Below are 17,939 nucleotides of genomic sequence, written 5' to 3' on the forward strand. Positions count from 1 at the left end.
CGGAAAAGAAAAGGTTAGAAGCGTTCGAAATGTGGTGTTATAGGCGGATGATGAGGATATCGTGGGTAGAAAAGGTTAGAAATGAAGAGGTATTGGAAAGAATAGGAGAACAGAGGACTTTATGGAAGTCAATAAAAAATAGGCGAGATAGTTTGGTAGGACACCTTCTCAGGCATGAATGTCTAGTCAGAGACATATTAGAGGCAGAAACAGGAGTTAGGAGGGGTAGAGCTGGACCTAGGTTAGATTACTGTTCACAAACAAGTAAAGATGTAGGATGTTCTAGCTTTAGGGAAATGCGAAGATTAGCTCAGGATAGGAAAGAGTGGAGGTATGTGTCCAACCAGTCTTAAGACTGACGACCTTATGATGATGATGAGGTGTCTATCATATCTTTCGGTTTATGATCGAAAAAATTCTATTTGCTTATCTTTTTTCAGCAATTTGTAGGTCAACACTTTGGGGAAATGAAACATTCAAAATATTGAAAAAAAAAAACAATACTGACTTGATTGACTTCCGAAGATTGTAGTACAAAACCAAGCTGAGGCATTTATTTTAATAAAATGTTACCGTTAATGGCTTATGAGTATACTTAAAAACATACAATACCTACACATTATTTGATAAGATACGGAACACCAATGCGTGCGTCAAACTTGCACTTGGTGTATTTCAATATCGCGGAAATGTCCACAATTTGATTAACCAATCAAAGGTGAATCGACTGACTTCAGAGATCAGTTCCTTTCAAGATCGAAGAAAAAGTGTTGCATGGCCACAAAAGGCCCCAATATAGACAAAAATAATTATCATCAGGATATCACGGCCACACTGACCTTCCTTGTGAAGGCAAAGTCGTCAACCTTCTGTTAACATTACGTGCACATTTTGCCTGTAACGTTAAAAGGTCGAGAAAAATACAAATATTTATTTAAATTTACAATCTCTCAATTTTGATAACATACACATTTATATTTATTACCAATTAATAATCACACGATGCTATTTTTCAATGTGTATCAAATTCACGTGTGGAATTTTTTCCAATCCGCTACCACGCAATTCCGGTACATTTTATCTTTTATTGCAAACCTTTGGGAAACCGAAGCTGCATTAATTTATTTCAAAGCGGAAAAGGAGAACCAAAGTGGTTTGAGGGATTTATTACCAGAAAATAGAGTTAAAATAAAACAAAAAAATTTAATATTAATTTCAACTTGATAACTTCACGCGTACCTGAGAATTACGGTCTCGACAGACAGACGGACAACATGCTGATACTTTAAAAATTCCTTTTTTAGTTTTGAGGTACGGAACCCTAAAAAGAAAGCGATCACGGTGACCACAGACTTTTCGAAACTAAATTCCCTCACTTTTCCAGGTTTTCCAGACATCTAATTTAGAATTCCCTGACGAAGTTTAAAAATATATGTATGGTTAATAGACAACTGTATCTAAAGAATATTACTACAAAAATGGGCAATAAGTAAGAGTATTTTCTTAAATCTAGTTGAATGAATATATTAAATAAACATAATTAATTTTTCCATGATTTATCTTTTGCCAGACTTTTCCAGTAAATTGGAAATTCCCTGACAGTTCCAGGTTTTCCAATTTTGCGGTCACCATGTCGATAATATATTTCCCAACCAACACTAGTTTTCACCTTTAAAATTCGATGGATTGTGGACCCCTTTTTAAATAAAAAGATTTCATCTGTAGAATAAATGTGAATACAAGCATGTACTGCAATTGTGTACGCATAAGGGTTCTTTTTTATCCTTTTGGTCCAGTGCCCGTTTATTGAAAATCCAGACAACTGGAATCCAAACCCAAACAATATTTGTGTTATCTCATCAATCTTAGTTTCCCAACACGAAACAAAGCATCATTTTACTAATTTTGTTAGAATAAATGAATAAATAGGAAAATAACTCCTATTTGCTTGGAGCAGATTATTCAAATCAAACAATCCATTATTTCAGAAAATACTACAAACGGCACAGTGAACGCCATCTGTAGCACGATGCTACATTTTAGGATTACGTATTTCGTATTATTTTAATCCATTATTTATTTATTGTGTACTTTCTAGCCACTAAATTGGTGTTTCAACGGTATCGTTGTTAATGAGTTTCATAAAGAAAGTAAGAGAACAAGTATAATAATAAGTACGTAATGTATATTTGCCTTCACAAAGCAATTAGGAGCCGTTTGAAATACATATTGCAATGATATACATGGTCAGTAAAATCAGCAGACTGAAAACGTGAAAGTGTTAGTATTTAAACAGAAAGCCCATTTCTATAAAGATTAAACTTGACCAGCTTAGAACAAGATCTCGTTTCAATCGTAACTGAAACTTTAATTAAAAATATACAATTTAATAGTCTTCTTACTTTTATCACTCTAGCTTCCAGATAATCAATCGGCGACAACCTTTTTATGTATTGTCGAAATCGGCATCTGAATAAAAACTTACAAAGCGAAATTACGCTGACCATTGAAAACGACGAGATGATCACTCACAAAAATATGCTAATAATTAATTCATCCTACACATTTTCCTTTTTTTTTGCATTTTTAAGATAAGGTTATCGTTGCAAAGGTTGCGCTGATTTGAAATTGAATCGGACCATCCTTTCCAACCCTTCTTGAGGTCAAAATCACAAAACAAAATAATTGCTGATTTAAGCAAATAAAACACTTAAATGAGTACAGAGCCAAATTCTATGCTCACAATTGCATTATAGTAAAAGGGTAGTAAAACATTATTATTACTACTGCGTACAAAACAGTAATAGATTGATAATCATACAGCCCAATCCGAATATTTATGGTTCAGGGTTTAGGTGACCGAATTGGGTTTGATACATTTCTTTTCGGATTATCTCGAATATATATAACTTCCATCTGAAGATCACATTTTATTTACTCAAAAAGTAACATTAAACAAAATGTTAACCACTAAACATATGAAATACCTATGACAATCCACGTATACAACTAGGGTTGCCACCCGTACTTTATTATAAAGTATTGTACTCTATTTCGACTGTGCGTACGTTATACTTTACAAGACACATAAAGTACGCAAAAATACTTTATTTAAGGCCTTAAGTAAACATCGTAATTTTGTAAGCGATTATTCGAAATTCAGAGTATTTTTACATCAATAATATTGCACAGAAAAATGGCAAGCCATATTTACGGAACAACCTGATTTCCCAAATCTGTTCAAAGTAGTGTCACTTTTGCTGTCCGTTCCGGCCACTTCAGCATTTACAGAAAGAGTATTCTCTGTTATGAACGCAAAGTGGCGGGACGACAGGAATAAAGCTTCATTAAAACTAATTAAAAATGAACTTTTAGTTTACTTAAATCTTTGTTTGCCATGTTTAGAGGCTATTAATGTATTTAAGAGCGACAGCAATTTGTTACTGGCTGCTAGGTGTAACAAAAAATATGTTTTTAAAAACAAAAAATAAAATACTTTATTTTTATGCTGAGTAGTTTTTTTTTTAACCATTTAGTCGAGAAATACTTTATGTAAAGCCTGAAAAGGTGGCAACCCTATATACAACATATGAATATGGCCCACTCAATTTACTTTTTTTCAACATATTAAAAATACATTAATGTGAAGCAATTTCAAACTAATTTTTACCACTACAGATAGCCTTAAATTAATAAGGAAAAATCGTTGCTGCTGTCACAGAATCGTCGAACAAGTTCATAAACGTAATATAATTAAAAAGATAAGAAAAAATATATACACACGTATACATTTCGCCATTTTATAAGCAAACGCGCAGTTTTCGTCACCTCTAATTTAGTTCACAACTGCACAAACTGTTCTCTCAAAATAAATACACACGAGATGCTTTTTATTTAAAAAGATGTTTGCAAACTAGATGCAATTCAGTTATTTCAACACGTATGTTTATTATGACACAAATTTAACATGCCTGGCATTGACTATCAGTATCAGCAAATATTTAATTTGGTAGTGTCATAAATAAAAAACAATTTTTTTGAATGATAATTTTTCAAAATTCAAATCACAGTTCTAAACTGTAGGTACGGGAAGAAATGGCTGGGGTGATCAGGGGCGGAAGGGGGGAGGGTGTTAAAAGTTATACAAGCTTTTAATCTCCTTATCTCACGATTGTCACTGCATAAAAAATAGCTATACATACACCATATTTTTTTAAAATTAAAATCGGTTCGAAACTGTAAGTACGGGAAGAGATGGGCGAAGAGATCAGGAGTGGAAGGGAGGGTGTTAAAAGTTATACAAGCTTTTAATCTCCTTATCTCACGATTGTCACTGCATAAAAAATAGCTATACATACACCATATACCCTATGATGAAATTACAAGAAATCAATGAAATATTTTTGGAGCGATTTTGGTCTGGAGCCCCAATTCCATTAATTGTATGAAATTCCGATATTGTATTAGGAAATGTATAAAANAATATTAATTGAAAACGGGAAGAGAAAGATCCGATGATGATTTCTTTTTCAACTTAATACCGTTTTAATCACTAAATTAATTAAAATTCCAGGATTTAATATTCAAGTGTTTCAGTGAGATTTGTAATGTTGTTAATATTTTAAAAATTGAAGCAAGTTGTAAATATGCAACGTGATAGTCCAATAAGTTTTTTGAACATGTTTATACATACTATCAAAATAGCTATTTTAAAATTAGGATGGCTGCTTGCTTAATAACTCGCAACTTTAATTATTAATGGCCTTAATGGTTTTATTCGTCTACGGCAGGTATATGTATGTATACACAAAAACGCAGTTGGATACTGTACATAGGTTGTGGCAATTCGAAAGTGGGTCATTTCCTGAAATTCAGAAAAAGATCCAGATCCACACTCATTAACCTCACCTAGTCGTTAAATAATGCAAACGTTACGAAAAACCGCAACCTGAAGCAGACCAAATTGGAATTTTCATTTGTTCGGTAATAAATGTAACATTATGATAGCGATTGAACCGATTGTTTCGCATTTCTACATTGAATTGAAAATAGAAAGTGCGCAAGATAGGTCGTTGTTGAGAAATCGACGAAGCTTGCGTAAAAGCACAATCAAGCAATGGTTTTTCTATTATTCGTTTTAGGCCAATTAATACGAAACTTTTTTGGTCAGAGAAATTTTCTTTAACACCTGAAGGCGCAAATACGACCGATATGTAAAAGAAAAACTTGAAAACCTTTTCCCAATAAAACAAACGTACAAATGATTTTTATCATACAGTGGCATAATTTAAGTATTATTGTACCTATGCACTATAATAATTTAGTAGCTGCTGCCATTAAAATGCTCACTTTTTACCTTTTGTAGGTAGATATTATTTAGTTTTTTTATTTTGTTTAGATTAAGTTAAAACAACGAGCACGCAACTTTCTTTTTTTAATAATCGTTTAAAACAATAAAATAAGAAATATTTTTATCAGTTATTATTAAAGGGTACTTACTTATGTAAGCACATTAAATAAAATGAGTGAAAATACTGTACTTAAGCAACGTACCCATACTACATGATACGCCGGGAGGGGAGGTTTTCAAAAATACCACACTCGGTCACTATCCTCTGTTTGTAAAAAATGTTTTAAAACCATATCTACGAATTACTAGGTGACAACTAGAAGGGGAGGGGATTTTTGGCATATACTGCGGGTGGTCACCGAAGGGGAAGGAGGTAAAAAATGAGTCACGTAGTTTTGATGTTTCCCTATCAGCAATAATAAAAAAAGGTGCATATTTTCAACTATACATAGTACCTACACAATATCATCATCGGCAAGTTACCTAAAAATAAGACTGTTTATTTACAGGGCGTTCTAATAAAAAATTAAGATCTATAAATTAATGTTCTGACGCAGCGTTTGGTAATAAAAATCATAATGAAATGACCTACAATAAAACGTACTGTATAAAAATTTCAAAAACAAACCAGACAATTTAACAAAAGTAAGTATAAATGTACCTAAAGTTACAGTTTTGTTTTTAACTAATAGTACCTAGTAAATATTGAAAATTTTAAAAAGTTGCATTTAAATTAAAAAGTGCCTTTTTAGACATCGTTCTCTACGTATGTATATACCTATATAAGGTTCATTGTCAAAACATAAATCACGCGAAGGTCATTGATTTATATTACATTAAAGAAAGGTGGGTACAAGCTAGTACACTTATCATTTGTTAAGTACTCGCCTTTATAAAGTAGACCTTGATTAATTAATACCTATAATGGGTAGGTAATATACAAGCTTAGGTATTTAACAAATTGTTTTGGAAATATAACATTATTTTGCCAACGTACACGCATTTTAATCACTAATAAATATGAGAAAAAACAGAAACTACCATAAATTAATTAATTGTAAGACATAGAAATTACTTTGGCAAACAGATAGGTAGGTACATGTTAAGATATGGTGATACATATTTAAAAATTAATTTGCTGACCAAAATTACTTCTAAGAAAGGATAGTTCTCAAATATCAACAGTTTGGATTAAGGTTTTGTGGTTTGGTTCCTCATTATATGATTGTTTACATCTACCTTACCAAGATAGTCAGCAATAGAAAAATAATGACATCAATATCGCATTTAGCAAATTTAACTAATGGTTATTTTCTTTTTTTGTATCTAAGCTGATTAATTTGTAGAATATTCAAAAACGAATTTCAGGTGGTTACTACTGTCTATTTTTATAACAAAGTTATTTTTAGATGTAGTAAGTTAAATGAAAATTGATCTTCAGGGTGATAAATGCTGTATAAATAGATGAAAACGACAACAAAAAATTACCTTAAAATATCCACCCATATATAAAGTGTCAGGGGGGCCAAAAATTGCTACTTCCCATTCGAAAAGATTGTCTTCATTAACTAACTTTACACAAAAACCTTCAACTGGTTCTTCTTGTAAAGACTTGTATTCGACTGCTAAAGCACGAAGGGCACTACTCGTTCTCAAATTAGCCATTTTCGTGTAAGTTTACTGTCTTTTCTTTAAAAAAGATACACTTGTTCACTTTTGTAAGTTCGTTAACTTATTACGACGCCATTGAACCGACACACTAGAATAGGATATAATTCTGTTTAAAATTATTTATCTTGACCATTCTCGATATAAAACGTTAAATTACAACTTAATAATTGCAAAAATATGATGTATAATTGGAAATAACTCTAACAAAGTGACAATTAGAAACAAAGAACTACAAATAGAAAAACAAGGTACAATCCTTTGTCACTTGCTACTCCACTCTACGTTATTTTTCTTTTCTAACAGTTAACAGCTGTTACACCAACGACTTGCGCATTGACTAATACATTTAGTTAGCTTCCTATTTTAAGGATCCAGAATATGATCCTATTAAGTCTATTCTGTAAATCAAATTATTTTGTTATATTGTCAAAAGAAATAGTTAAATTAAAGCAAATTGATGAGTGTAGTACAAAGAAATAAATAAAATATCTTTATAATAGCTATTTATGAAGAAATTTGTATTATAGGTTATAGTCCACACGATCATCAGATGACTGAATGCATCTAAAAATCTTTCAAATAAACATTACAAGTTATCTTTAACTGTTCTTAACCTTTAAATTTTAAACTTCAAAAGTATATTTTGTGATGATTTTGTAAAATTTTATTAATCACCCAAATATGTTAAATATATGATAATTTAAATATTTATTCCTCGAAGTAAAATGTGTGGAATATTTTGCACTTTTACCGAACAAAATTGTTCTCAATGTCTCCTATTAGAAAACGTAAAAACGTGCAAAATAGCTGTTTTCTTATTATTAAACATATTCCTTTCTAGCATAAATTATGTTGTAAAGCTATTAATAATAGAGGACCAGATTTTCAACGCACCATATCATTAAATGTGAATGATTTGCATTTTATTTTTGCTGTTAGTGTATTATGGCTCCAAGGAAAGAATTTAACAGAACAACCAGTACAAACTAATAATGGAACATTTATGTATAATGGTGATATATTTGATTATACCAAAGAAATATGTGAATTTGACCCTTCAGAAAGTGACACCCTAACTCTAATGAGGTTTATAGAAAGTGAAGGTATATATCAAGCTCTTTCTGTTTGCAATGGCCCCTTTTCCTTTATTTATTTGGATACGCAGTCTTGTAAATTACATTTTGGACGTGATCATTTCGGCCGTCGTTCACTTTTAATTGGAAAATTAGATAATATGTTCATAATTACAAGTTCTGCAAAAAGAAAATCTAATTGGGAATTCATTGAACTGCCTCCTCTTGGAATATTTAGTTATGACATAAACGCAAAAATGTTTGAATTAACTGCTTGGGAGAAAAAGTCGGAGAATTTTGAGCAAAAATTAAAAGAAGTGGAAAGCTTCTTAAACAGTAATATTAATCTCAAAGATCAACACAATGAAAAACAGAAAATAAATTTCAGATTGCCATATAAGGAAGAGCTTAACATTTTTGAACAAATAAAATCTAAAGATTTTGAAAGCAATATTAGATTTCTATTTAGCTTAGAACAATGGTTTTCTAAAGTAACATTATTGGAAAGACTCTTAAGGGAGGCAGTAAGAAAGCGAGTGCATATTCAACCAAAAGAATGTAGCAGTTGTATTTTTAAAAAGGAGTGTCACCATGCATTAACTGGTAATTATTCTTTTCATTTTTCTGATAACACTAATATAATTTGTTGGAAATGTAATTGGAATATTTCAGGTGTTTTGTTTTCTGGTGGCATAGATTGTGCAATATTAGCATTCCTTTGTGATAAATTCAGCAGTAAAGAACGCCCTATTGATTTAATAAATGTCGCTTTTAGTAAAACAAACAACTACAATACCCCTGATAGAGAAACTGGATTAAGTACCCTTGAAGAACTCAAGGAACTGTGTCCTGATAGGAAATGGAATTTTGTGGAAATAAATATTTCTGAAGACAAATTAAATGAAAAAAGAAATCAAGTAATTGCCGATTTGATTTACCCGCTAAACACAGTACTGGATGATAGTTTGGGCTGTGCATTATGGTTTGCTGCTAGGGGAGAGAATTCTACATATAGGTCAACATGTAGGGTGAATATTTTTTTACTGTTATATGATGATTATTTCTTGTTAGGGACAAATAAAACTATTTTCCCAGTAAAGTAGAATTTACATTAAATTAATCAAATAATAAATATGCAAGACCTGTCAAGAGGTAAGCTACAGGTGTCATATTTTTAGGCAAGTTGTTACTGACATATACATATCCCTAAAAATGTTAGTCGTTGTACAGGTTTATGAGTAAAACAGGTACCTTTTTATGATTAATTTTTTATTGAATACAAAATCTAAGTGATAAATTGAGAATTAAATCGGATATTTCATTACTTATCTCTTATATTCATCGATATGATTTTTAAATTATGATTAAAAAAGCTGTTTGTTGAGTAGGTTTTATTAGTCGGTATGGGGGCCGACGAATTGTTTGGAGGTTACAAGAAACATAGAAAAGCCTTAAAAACAGAAGGCTGGCTAGGATTATTTAAATCTTTGGAAGATGACTGGCAAAATTTACCTCATCGTAATTTGGCGAGGGATGACCGTGTTGTTTCTGATCATGGAAGACAATTGCGAACTCCTTATTTAGACGAGAATGTTGTTAATTTTGTTCGCAATCTAAATTGTTGGGAAAGGTAGATTTAAACCATATTTTTTTATCAGTTTTCTTTTGATAAATTGGAGTACTTTCAGAACGTATCCTGCGGACGATGTGCTACAAGGGTTTGGAGAAAAAATTTTGTTGAGATGTTTAGCGTACAAACTGGGTTTCCGAAAAGCTGCATTTCTAAAAAAAAGAGCGTTACAATTTGGTTCACGAATAGCAAACAGTAAGGAAAACGCAAGGGATATCTCACCAAGACTTGTTTTATCATAAAAATATTATTAGAACTGTCCAGTAATGTATTTGCCTTATTTATAGAAACAATATATATATACTTATGTAAAAAAACTTTACAAGCTGACAAAATGATTTTATTTTAGTTGAAGTTGTGGCTTTTCGTTTTCAGTTTTCGAGTGTCTGGCAAGGTCTTCATCATCACTAAAATATTCTGCAAAGTCGTCTTTGTGTGATGATTTTGCGGAATATTTCCTAGACGTATTTTCAAAATTAATATTTTGGTTGAGGGCTTCAATATTGTGGTCTGAATTTGAATTTGAGAGTTTTCCATAAATTGACATTGCCTGTAAATAATAAAAATAGAAATATATAAATAACTGAATTCCTATCATTACAAAATGAGTTTTTTTGGAATTCTATCAGTATAATTCCTAATTCTCAACATGAAATCTAATTTAATTCTTAAATATTTACAATAAGGGATCATTCATAATATACGTTCTCTAAAGAGGAGGAGGGAGAGGTACTGCTTAGGGTGACGAAATATGACTACGGGGGGAAGGAGGTATATTGAAATGTGATGTTCGCAGTTCGTCAACATTGTGTAATATTTTTCTTAACTTGGAAGTTGTTAAAACATTTCATTACGATATAAAGTAATTCTTATTACTATTTCAATCATAAAAAATCGTTTATAACTAGTTTTTGTGTCATGATATTTGTTAGGGGATCGCTGAAAGTGTGACTTATCGTTAGCGTGACGAAAGGGGAGGAAGGGGTCCTAAAAGGTGAAATTTTGATTGATGTATTTTAAGGATGACCCCTAGAAAGAAATAAATATTAATAACTATTTAAAATAAAAACTTTTAAAGAAATGTTTCTGTATGAAGTAGTCTATTTTAAAAAGGTGAAAATTATTTGTACACACCTGTGCTACCATACTCGAAATATCTCCAGCGTTTGCAGGCAAAATAAGAGTGTTATTTACCCTTGCTAATTTATTGAAAGCTTGTACATACTGTTCTGCAATAGTTAAGGAAGCTGCATTTTGACCTCGGTGTTCATCCAAAGCTTTAGCTATAACTTTTAAACTGTTTGCCCTAGCATCGGCAATTGCAATAATTCCTGCAGCTTCACCAGCTGCTTTATTTATCTGTTCCTGACGTTCTGCTTCTGATGCCAATATCCTGGCTTTTCGTTTTCCTTCTGCAACATTGATATCAGCTTCCCGTACTCCCTCAGACTCTAAAATTGCAGCCCTTTTCTTTCGTTCAGCTTCTACTTGCATTTGCATTGCTTCTTGAACTCTTCCAGGCAATTTAATATCTCCTATTTTTTTAGAAAGTATATTTACTTATTTTTAGACTTCTAATTTTGTAACTTACTTATTTCATATCGAAGGCAAGTGATTCCCCATGCTTCACTAGCCTTATTTATAGCTTCAACTATAGATACATTCAAATTTTCCCTTTCCCTAAATACTTTATCTAAAGAAATTTTTCCCAATTCTGATCTCATAGTTGTTTGTGCAAGCTGTGTAATAGCAAATTCAGGATCTTCAACCCCATAACTTGCTAAATAAGGATCAATTATTCTTAAATATAGCACACCATCTATACTTAATGTAACATTATCTGATGTAATAGCACTTTGTTTTGGAACGTCAATTGCTATTTCTTTTAAACTTTGAACATATTTAACTTTATCAATAATTGGAACTAAAATGTTTAAACCTGGTTCTAATATACGATCAAACTTGCCCATACGTTCTACAATCCAAGCCTGAATGAAATGAAATATATTTATTTACATTATTAAATCCGTACAGAGAATCAGATACAACAATCTTACCTCTTGCTGAGGTACAAACATTAAAACAGTATTAATTGGAGTTGAAGAACGATGACGTAGTGGCAGGAATTGAAAATAAACATTTGTATTTGCTACATGATTTGAATTCTGTAAATGTAGTTGTTAATAAATGTTCTGATTTATTATAAAACATATTACCTTTAAAAGACTTGCACACTTGTACAAAACTCTTGCTCTATTAAACATACTTCTGATATATTTTAAACTACAATTGGTTTAAAATAGTTATACCTCAAAATAATATGATTTTAAATTATTTGTACAAGACCGAATATTAACCAATATTTTTCTTATAACCGCTATAACCTCACTATCTATAATCTGTAGATAATAACCCAAATGATATGCCCATTTTTACAAGTGTTTTTTTTTTTCACTGCAATTTAAGACTTTCGTTTTAATTATTTAATGACGTTCGTGACAATGCCGCTAAACTTTCACTTTTATTTTCTAACATAAATTTTATTTAACCACAACTTGAACACAGAGACAGATAAAAACGAATGTTTTATTTCCAGTGAAGTATTTTGTTTTTCATAGAGAAGTATAACTAATGCATACGCAGAAAAATTACGACAAAAACGCATATTAAATAAATAATGAAATAAAATTTAAATAAAATAAAACAAAAAAATTTAATATTAATTTCAACNACTTGTACAAAACTCTTGCTCTATTAAACATACTTCTGATATATTTTAAACTACAATTGGTTTAAAATAGTTATACCTCAAAATAATATGATTTTAAATTATTTGTACAAGACCGAATATTAACCAATATTTTTCTTATAACCGCTATAACCTCACTATCTATAATTTATGCTCACCATCATCCCAATACTTTCCGTTTTGTTTATAGAATTACTGTGGTCAAGTTGAAAAAAATCCCGAATTGAAAAAAAATAATGAAATGCAAAAACTTATTATTGTACCTTTTCTTATAAACAAATTACCAATAAAACTTCAAAATTATTTAAATTACTTTTAACAAATGTCCATTTCTTTAGCAGTAGATGGCGCTAAACAGCCAATCAATTATTTTTAAAAATAATTGTGAATAAAAAAATGAATTGTTAATTAAGTAAAAGCGATTTCAAAAATAGAAAAAATAAATTTTAATTATGGTCACTTACTTGACAGTTAGTTTAAATGTGTGATTAATGATAAAATAAGTACTTTTGTATTGATCAAACTTTAGCGTTTGCTGAGTAATCATTTTATTCACTGATTATTTTTCTTCCGCTGTACATATTTTTTTATGAGCGAGAGAAAGTTTTTCAAAACCCCCATTTTAAAATGGACAGTTGTATAACAGAACTAAAGAAATTAAGTAACATACAAATTAATCTTGAAATATCCGAAACAGCTTTTCAAGAGTTTATGGCTAAGTATGAATCAGAAATATATGCTTTCTATTCATCGTTAAAGCAAAAAAGGTAACTTTTATCCAATGAAATGCTCATAAACCGTTAATTAAAAACTTGTAGAGAGGCTGAAATATTTCAACTGAGAAGTAAAATTGATTTAATACAGTCACAGTTCAAAAATATTCATCTTCAAACTGAAAATATTCAAATCTTGAGTACGTTTTTCCATGTAAAATAACCATGTATATAAGGAGAGAATAATTTTGGGATCATGATATTGAAAAAACTACGATTAAATATTTTGAAATGTATTTAACTATTACTTTAAGTATAAAATTTCTTCCTTATAGTATTTGTTACAGGACAAAAATTTTTTTTGTAGATTTACAGATGTTAAAGAAAGAAATGATAGACGTTCAAGAAAATGTACAACAACTAAGACAAGACTGTAAAATTAATTTGGAAAATTTAAATCACGAAGAAAAGTTAATAACAGAACAATTATGTAGTTATGAAAATAAACTCTTAGACTGGGAGAAAACCATCAATACCAATTTAATTTATCTAAAAGGAAAAATGCCATCTGCAAATAGAAAAAAATTTGCTTTTGTAATTGAAGTTTAAGTGGATTTATAACTTAATTGCGTCAACCGCATTAAAATATTTAATATTTGTAATTTTATAGGAAGTAAAAGAATATTTGGATTTTGTTAATCAGTTTGGACTTGAAGGTGGTTGGGAAACTGGTGATCACAGTTTATTTCTCAAAGTAAGAACTAAAATCAAAGAACCTCAAAAAACTGCAAAATATCTCAACTCCCTAATGCCAGGTTTTTCAGGGAAAAAAAATAATATTTTGAAAATAGTCATTTAAATAATGTTGTAGATAAAAGCATAGAAGTAATTTTAGAGCATGAAAACTGGTATCAAAAATATCTTAATTTAAAAGAGAAACAGCGGAATGTAATTAAGCAATGGAGATGTCAAACTGCCCCTACAGTGGCGGGAAAAAATGATTTGAAACCAACACTAAATATCTATCATAAAGAAGAATATAACAGAGAGAAAAATATCCAACGAATTAGTAAATGGAAGGTGAAATAACTGAATAAAAAATGCTTTCGTTTTCAAAATTTTTTACTGTGTTGTAAGATAGTTATATGACCACCTTTTTTTTAGGATGAGAAACAAAAACTATTAATTAATAAAGAAATGGAAAATCAGAAAAATGTAGAACTTCAGAAACAAATCGAAGAGAAGAGGAAATTACAATACAAAGAAAAAAAAGAAAAAGTAGCTGTATGGAAAATAGAAAAAAAACGAAAACATTTGGAAGAAAAATTACGAAATGAATTATTGAAAAATATTGAGAAAGAACAAAAGTAAATGTTTTCCAAAAAATATTGACACATGCATAACCAAAATTATTCAGAGAATTGGATAATTGTTGATAAAAATAAAACGATTAACGAATTTCACACTGTAATTAATTTATTTATAACTAAATAATAACTGATAAATGTCGACGGTGTTAATACATATGCATTTTATGCAAAGCAAAAATAAAGTTTGCAAAATAACTTCAAATTATTAACTGACAATCGACCTTCTGAAGAATTTTGGTTACATAATTGTCAGGATATGAAACATGCATCATATATAATTACATAACTGTTGTACCGCCTACTTATTTTAAGGTCTACAGAAGCTTTAAAAGCCATTAAATTATTTCAAAGTAAAGACGATGAATTTATTGAGAAAATGAAGAAGAAAAGAACGAAACAAGCAAAATCTACTATTGGTCTAATAAGAGGTAAAATATCTGCCCCAAGAGACCCAGAAAGATTATTTAAACCTACAAAGCAATGGATGCAAAGATCAAAAAGAAAAGAAATCCGAAAGGGTGCAGTTATAACATTCCCAATGGATATTAAGCAAGTCCCTAAATTGTAAGAAAAAGTAGTAAAGTTTATTATCAATTATAGTTAAATATTCCTTACAGATGCTTGCCAATGTGGAGGAAAGGAGTTCCATTATTACATTAATATTAATAAAAACTAAACAAGTGTGCTGTTTTCAATATCACATTTTCATATATTTTTCAAGTGACTGGTATATGTTTTGTACACTCTTTTTAAAAATATTTATAACACTTAAAAGCCTTCAGTATTACTTATTACAAAGAAAATTAAAAACCAGTCTTTTATTATTAAATAGTCCATTAGTGTCTAAATAAATTAAATAATTGCTTTCAGTATAAAAAGTCTTATATATAAATTAATTCGTATGCATAATATAAAATATAACAAAACTACAAATAAGATATAAACATTACTTTTTAAAATTGGAAGTAAATCTATTCTAAACATTTTAAATCAAATTGTAAAGAACTCTCGGCTTTGGTTTAAATTATTTTAGATCTGATGTTTGTTAAGAACATAAAATTGAAAAACAATGTTTCATTTTAATCAGTACTTATCACAAAAATGGGATGGTCATTTATCACATTTGTTTTTGAGTAACTAATTTTCTTGATAGCTTATTTAACGAACAAGTTATACGCATTTAATTTATTTCCTGTAATTTATAATAAGTAAGAAATGCTGCTTTTATTTTTTCAATGTAAAGATTCAATATAGACTTCTTAACAAGTAATTAATAATAACTTATGTGTATGAATTACGTCTTGTAAATATTGGTTTGTCAGATGCTGCAACGTTTGTGTTTTCAAACTGACGCAAATGAATCTAAAATTGTAATTTACTTTATTCATGTTGCAATGAAAGAATATTTAAAGATTAGTATTTTTTTCATTAACAATGTTTATGTTCTAGTCTTTAGCAAAAGAATACTTTAAAATTAACAGTTTATTTATATTGATTTTAATGAGACTATAGAACTTTCAAAATTAAAAATTAAATTAAAACTTTTCAATAAATTGATTAATAACAGCAATAATAAAAATTCTTACCAATAAATGCATATTAACTTCATCACATCGACTTAGAAAAGGAAAATTCCCTCCTGATTTTAGATGAGCCAGTTTTGCCTGTGGATAACATTTGTAAAGTTCTTCACGAACTGCATTGGATAAGGCATACTCATCAAATACATCCATAATAGTAACTGGTATGTTGGATAATTTGTGAGCTTCTACATATCCTTTGATACAATTTAATGTTAATCTACTAGCAAGTTCAGTTTGTGGAAGACTTTCAAGCTAAAAGATATACTATTAATATTTTATTTAAAAAAATATTTTAAACATATTGCTTACACGCTCCACCATAAAATCTATAGCTTCAATTATTTCAGCATCAACCTTTTTAGTCATAAAGTTACCCATTACCATCCGTTTTAATACAAGTCCTGGTAATATCCAATAAATTGCAGCAGATTCATGGCTTTTAAATACAGCAGTATCAGTGAATGTGTTGCATAACATTAATGAAGCAACTCGAGGACATTTGTAAGTATGTTCTGCAAACTTTTGAGCAAGGTAACCTCCTAAAAAGAATGAATATAATTATAAGTTGTGATTTATATTTTATTTATTGTTTATTGCTATACCTAAAGAAGCTCCATAAATATGAACTTTATCAGTCTCTAAATAGTCTAAAAGTCTCTTGAATCCTTCACACCATTCTTTAACACTCCAATAAACCGGAGGTTCAGCAGCTATGACCCGAATACCTTTAGCAGACAAAGCTAAAGCTTGTTTAAAGAAAATATCAGCTGTACCAGAAACAGGTGGTAGGCATATTAAAGGACATCTCACTTTTCTTGGGCCACAATCATACACCTTCCATCCCTAATTAGAAATAATGAGATTTTGAACAAACCCTTATCTCAATAACACTAATGAATAATTACTTTTGAATTGTCAGAATCGACAACAATTCGTCGAAGAGGAACACCACTCCTAAAGCTCAGATACTCTTGAGACTGAGATAAATCACTCACATAACTCATATTAACTTTTAAAATAAAAATTTTTGTTTCACTTATTTAGCATTGACTTTGATGTATTCAATGAACTACAACACAATTTTTATTAATATGTAGTACTAATTTACATTGTTCTGAATACCTTTCTACTATAAAATTTCAGGATTAATACAAAAAAATTTGGAAAACTTGTAATCAATATTTTGAGGTTATTAGTCGTTATTTATTAGCAGTTTTATATGGATAATTAGTTAATTATTTGGAGTTTAATGTAATATTTAATTGTATGTAACATCAAATTGATATGATAAGGTCAAATTGGATAAATTATAATTAAGATAAAGTTCACTTTGTAAACAAACCAGATAAACAAATTAGAACACACGAATTTAGACCGATTTTCACTTGGCAAAGTACACAGGTACGCAGTATACACAAAAGCAAATTAAGTTATGATATTTTCAGTAAGATTAAAAAATTAATTCAGAAGTGAAAATACAAAAAGCAAATCTACCCCCACATTTTTCATTTGGTAGTGTCTCTTCTCTTTCGCACGGTCCGATCATCAATCATGTTTATATATTTTATAAATACAAATTTCAAACGATTGACTTAACCATAGATTAAAGAACTTATCTATGACGATTGACATCCTCGGAAGCATTCGACCCATTCCGGGAAGCTCCGGCTAGCAGGAATTTTGATCGGTAATTTCAAAATAATCCGCTGATTAGAACTAACTTTACGTAACTTTACTAATAAATTGTGTGTCCATTACGGGTTCTTCTAAATATATACGTAGCGTAATTATGCCTGCAGA

At 29.9% G+C, this 17,939-nt stretch overlaps 5 protein-coding genes across 7 annotated transcripts in view; 2 read left to right on the top strand and 3 right to left on the bottom strand.

The window, feature by feature from the left end:
* LOC108741539 (ubiquitin-conjugating enzyme E2 R2) overlaps window positions 1-7,315 on the bottom strand; it is a 13,763-nt gene extending 6,448 nt beyond the window's left edge. The window contains exon 1 of the mRNA XM_025978988.1: window positions 6,839-7,315. Within this exon, the coding sequence (XP_025834773.1) occupies window positions 6,839-7,015 (177 nt within the window). The 5' untranslated portion in view covers window positions 7,016-7,315. The remainder of the gene's footprint in view (window positions 1-6,838) is intronic.
* A 322-nt stretch (window positions 7,316-7,637) lies between these two features.
* LOC108741533 (asparagine synthetase domain-containing protein CG17486) lies at window positions 7,638-10,068 on the top strand. Of its 2 annotated transcripts, XM_018476359.1 has the most exons (5): window positions 7,639-7,809; window positions 7,863-8,697; window positions 8,767-9,122; window positions 9,483-9,724; window positions 9,783-10,068. In XM_018476359.1, exons 1-5 carry the CDS (start codon window positions 7,747-7,749, stop codon window positions 9,964-9,966), a joined length of 1,680 nt encoding a protein of 559 aa, XP_018331861.1. In that variant the 5' UTR covers window positions 7,639-7,746; the 3' UTR covers window positions 9,967-10,068. The 2 variants fall into 2 exon arrangements, with proteins under 2 accessions (XP_018331862.1, XP_018331861.1); XM_018476360.1 differs by lacking the exon at window positions 9,483-9,724 and having other exon boundaries at window positions 7,638-7,809; window positions 9,783-10,015.
* Window positions 9,975-12,760, bottom strand: LOC108741536 (stomatin-like protein 2, mitochondrial). 2 transcript variants are annotated; one of them, XM_018476366.2, is made up of 6 exons: window positions 12,632-12,760; window positions 11,941-12,007; window positions 11,782-11,889; window positions 11,316-11,712; window positions 10,859-11,259; window positions 9,975-10,274 (listed from the first exon to the last, which is right to left on the bottom strand). In XM_018476366.2, the coding sequence occupies exons 2-6, from the start codon at window positions 11,986-11,988 to the stop codon at window positions 10,065-10,067; spliced, it is 1,164 nt and encodes a 387-aa protein (XP_018331868.1). In that variant the 5' UTR covers window positions 11,989-12,007; window positions 12,632-12,760; the 3' UTR covers window positions 9,975-10,064. The 2 variants fall into 2 exon arrangements, with proteins under 2 accessions (XP_018331868.1, XP_018331865.1); XM_018476363.2 differs by having other exon boundaries at window positions 11,941-12,108; window positions 12,607-12,760.
* A 163-nt stretch (window positions 12,761-12,923) lies between these two features.
* LOC108741530 (coiled-coil domain-containing protein 112-like) lies at window positions 12,924-15,403 on the top strand. The gene is made up of 8 exons (XM_025978992.1): window positions 12,924-13,240; window positions 13,292-13,386; window positions 13,554-13,780; window positions 13,857-14,001; window positions 14,058-14,266; window positions 14,351-14,553; window positions 14,869-15,120; window positions 15,174-15,403. The coding sequence occupies exons 3-8, from the start codon at window positions 13,748-13,750 to the stop codon at window positions 15,214-15,216; spliced, it is 885 nt and encodes a 294-aa protein (XP_025834777.1). The 5' UTR covers window positions 12,924-13,240; window positions 13,292-13,386; window positions 13,554-13,747; the 3' UTR covers window positions 15,217-15,403.
* A 156-nt stretch (window positions 15,404-15,559) lies between these two features.
* Window positions 15,560-17,669, bottom strand: LOC108741537 (maspardin-like). The gene is made up of 6 exons (XM_018476367.2): window positions 17,262-17,669; window positions 17,045-17,208; window positions 16,742-16,982; window positions 16,449-16,678; window positions 16,143-16,391; window positions 15,560-15,918 (listed from the first exon to the last, which is right to left on the bottom strand). Exons 2-6 carry the CDS (start codon window positions 17,141-17,143, stop codon window positions 15,838-15,840), a joined length of 900 nt encoding a protein of 299 aa, XP_018331869.1. The 5' UTR covers window positions 17,144-17,208; window positions 17,262-17,669; the 3' UTR covers window positions 15,560-15,837.
* Between the last annotated feature and the right edge of the window lie 270 nt (window positions 17,670-17,939).

This window comes from Agrilus planipennis, unplaced genomic scaffold (assembly GCF_000699045.2).
Source record: "Agrilus planipennis isolate EAB-ADULT unplaced genomic scaffold, Apla_2.0 scaffold305, whole genome shotgun sequence".
Lineage (NCBI taxonomy): Eukaryota > Metazoa > Arthropoda > Insecta > Coleoptera > Buprestidae > Agrilus > Agrilus planipennis.

Bases quoted from the DNA above. Each gene is read 5' to 3' on its own strand.
- LOC108741533 (XM_018476359.1), top strand. From the start codon at position 7,747: ATGTGTGGAATATTTTGCACTTTTACCGAACAAAATTGTTCTCAATGT. The intron at 7,810-7,862 runs GTAAAAACGTGC...ATTCCTTTCTAG, and splicing joins AATGTCTCCTATTAGAAAAC to CATAAATTATGTTGTAAAGC. The intron at 9,725-9,782 runs GTAGATTTAAAC...GAGTACTTTCAG, and splicing joins AATCTAAATTGTTGGGAAAG to AACGTATCCTGCGGACGATG.
- LOC108741536 (XM_018476366.2), bottom strand. From the start codon at position 11,988: ATGTTTAATAGAGCAAGAGTTTTGTACAAGTGTGCAAGTCTTTTAAAG. The intron at 11,890-11,940 runs GTAATATGTTTT...CTACATTTACAG, and splicing joins AGTGTGCAAGTCTTTTAAAG to AATTCAAATCATGTAGCAAA. The intron at 11,260-11,315 runs GTAAGTTACAAA...CTAAAAAAATAG, and splicing joins TTGCCTTCGATATGAAATAA to GAGATATTAAATTGCCTGGA.
- LOC108741530 (XM_025978992.1), top strand. From the start codon at position 13,748: ATGCCATCTGCAAATAGAAAAAAATTTGCTTTT. The intron at 14,267-14,350 runs GTGAAATAACTG...CCTTTTTTTTAG, and splicing joins AACGAATTAGTAAATGGAAG to GATGAGAAACAAAAACTATT. The intron at 14,554-14,868 runs GTAAATGTTTTC...ACTTATTTTAAG, and splicing joins AATATTGAGAAAGAACAAAA to GTCTACAGAAGCTTTAAAAG.
- LOC108741537 (XM_018476367.2), bottom strand. From the start codon at position 17,143: ATGAGTTATGTGAGTGATTTATCTCAGTCTCAAGAGTATCTGAGCTTT. The intron at 16,679-16,741 runs GTATAGCAATAA...CATTCTTTTTAG, and splicing joins TATTTATGGAGCTTCTTTAG to GAGGTTACCTTGCTCAAAAG. The intron at 16,392-16,448 runs GTAAGCAATATG...TATATCTTTTAG, and splicing joins TAGATTTTATGGTGGAGCGT to CTTGAAAGTCTTCCACAAAC.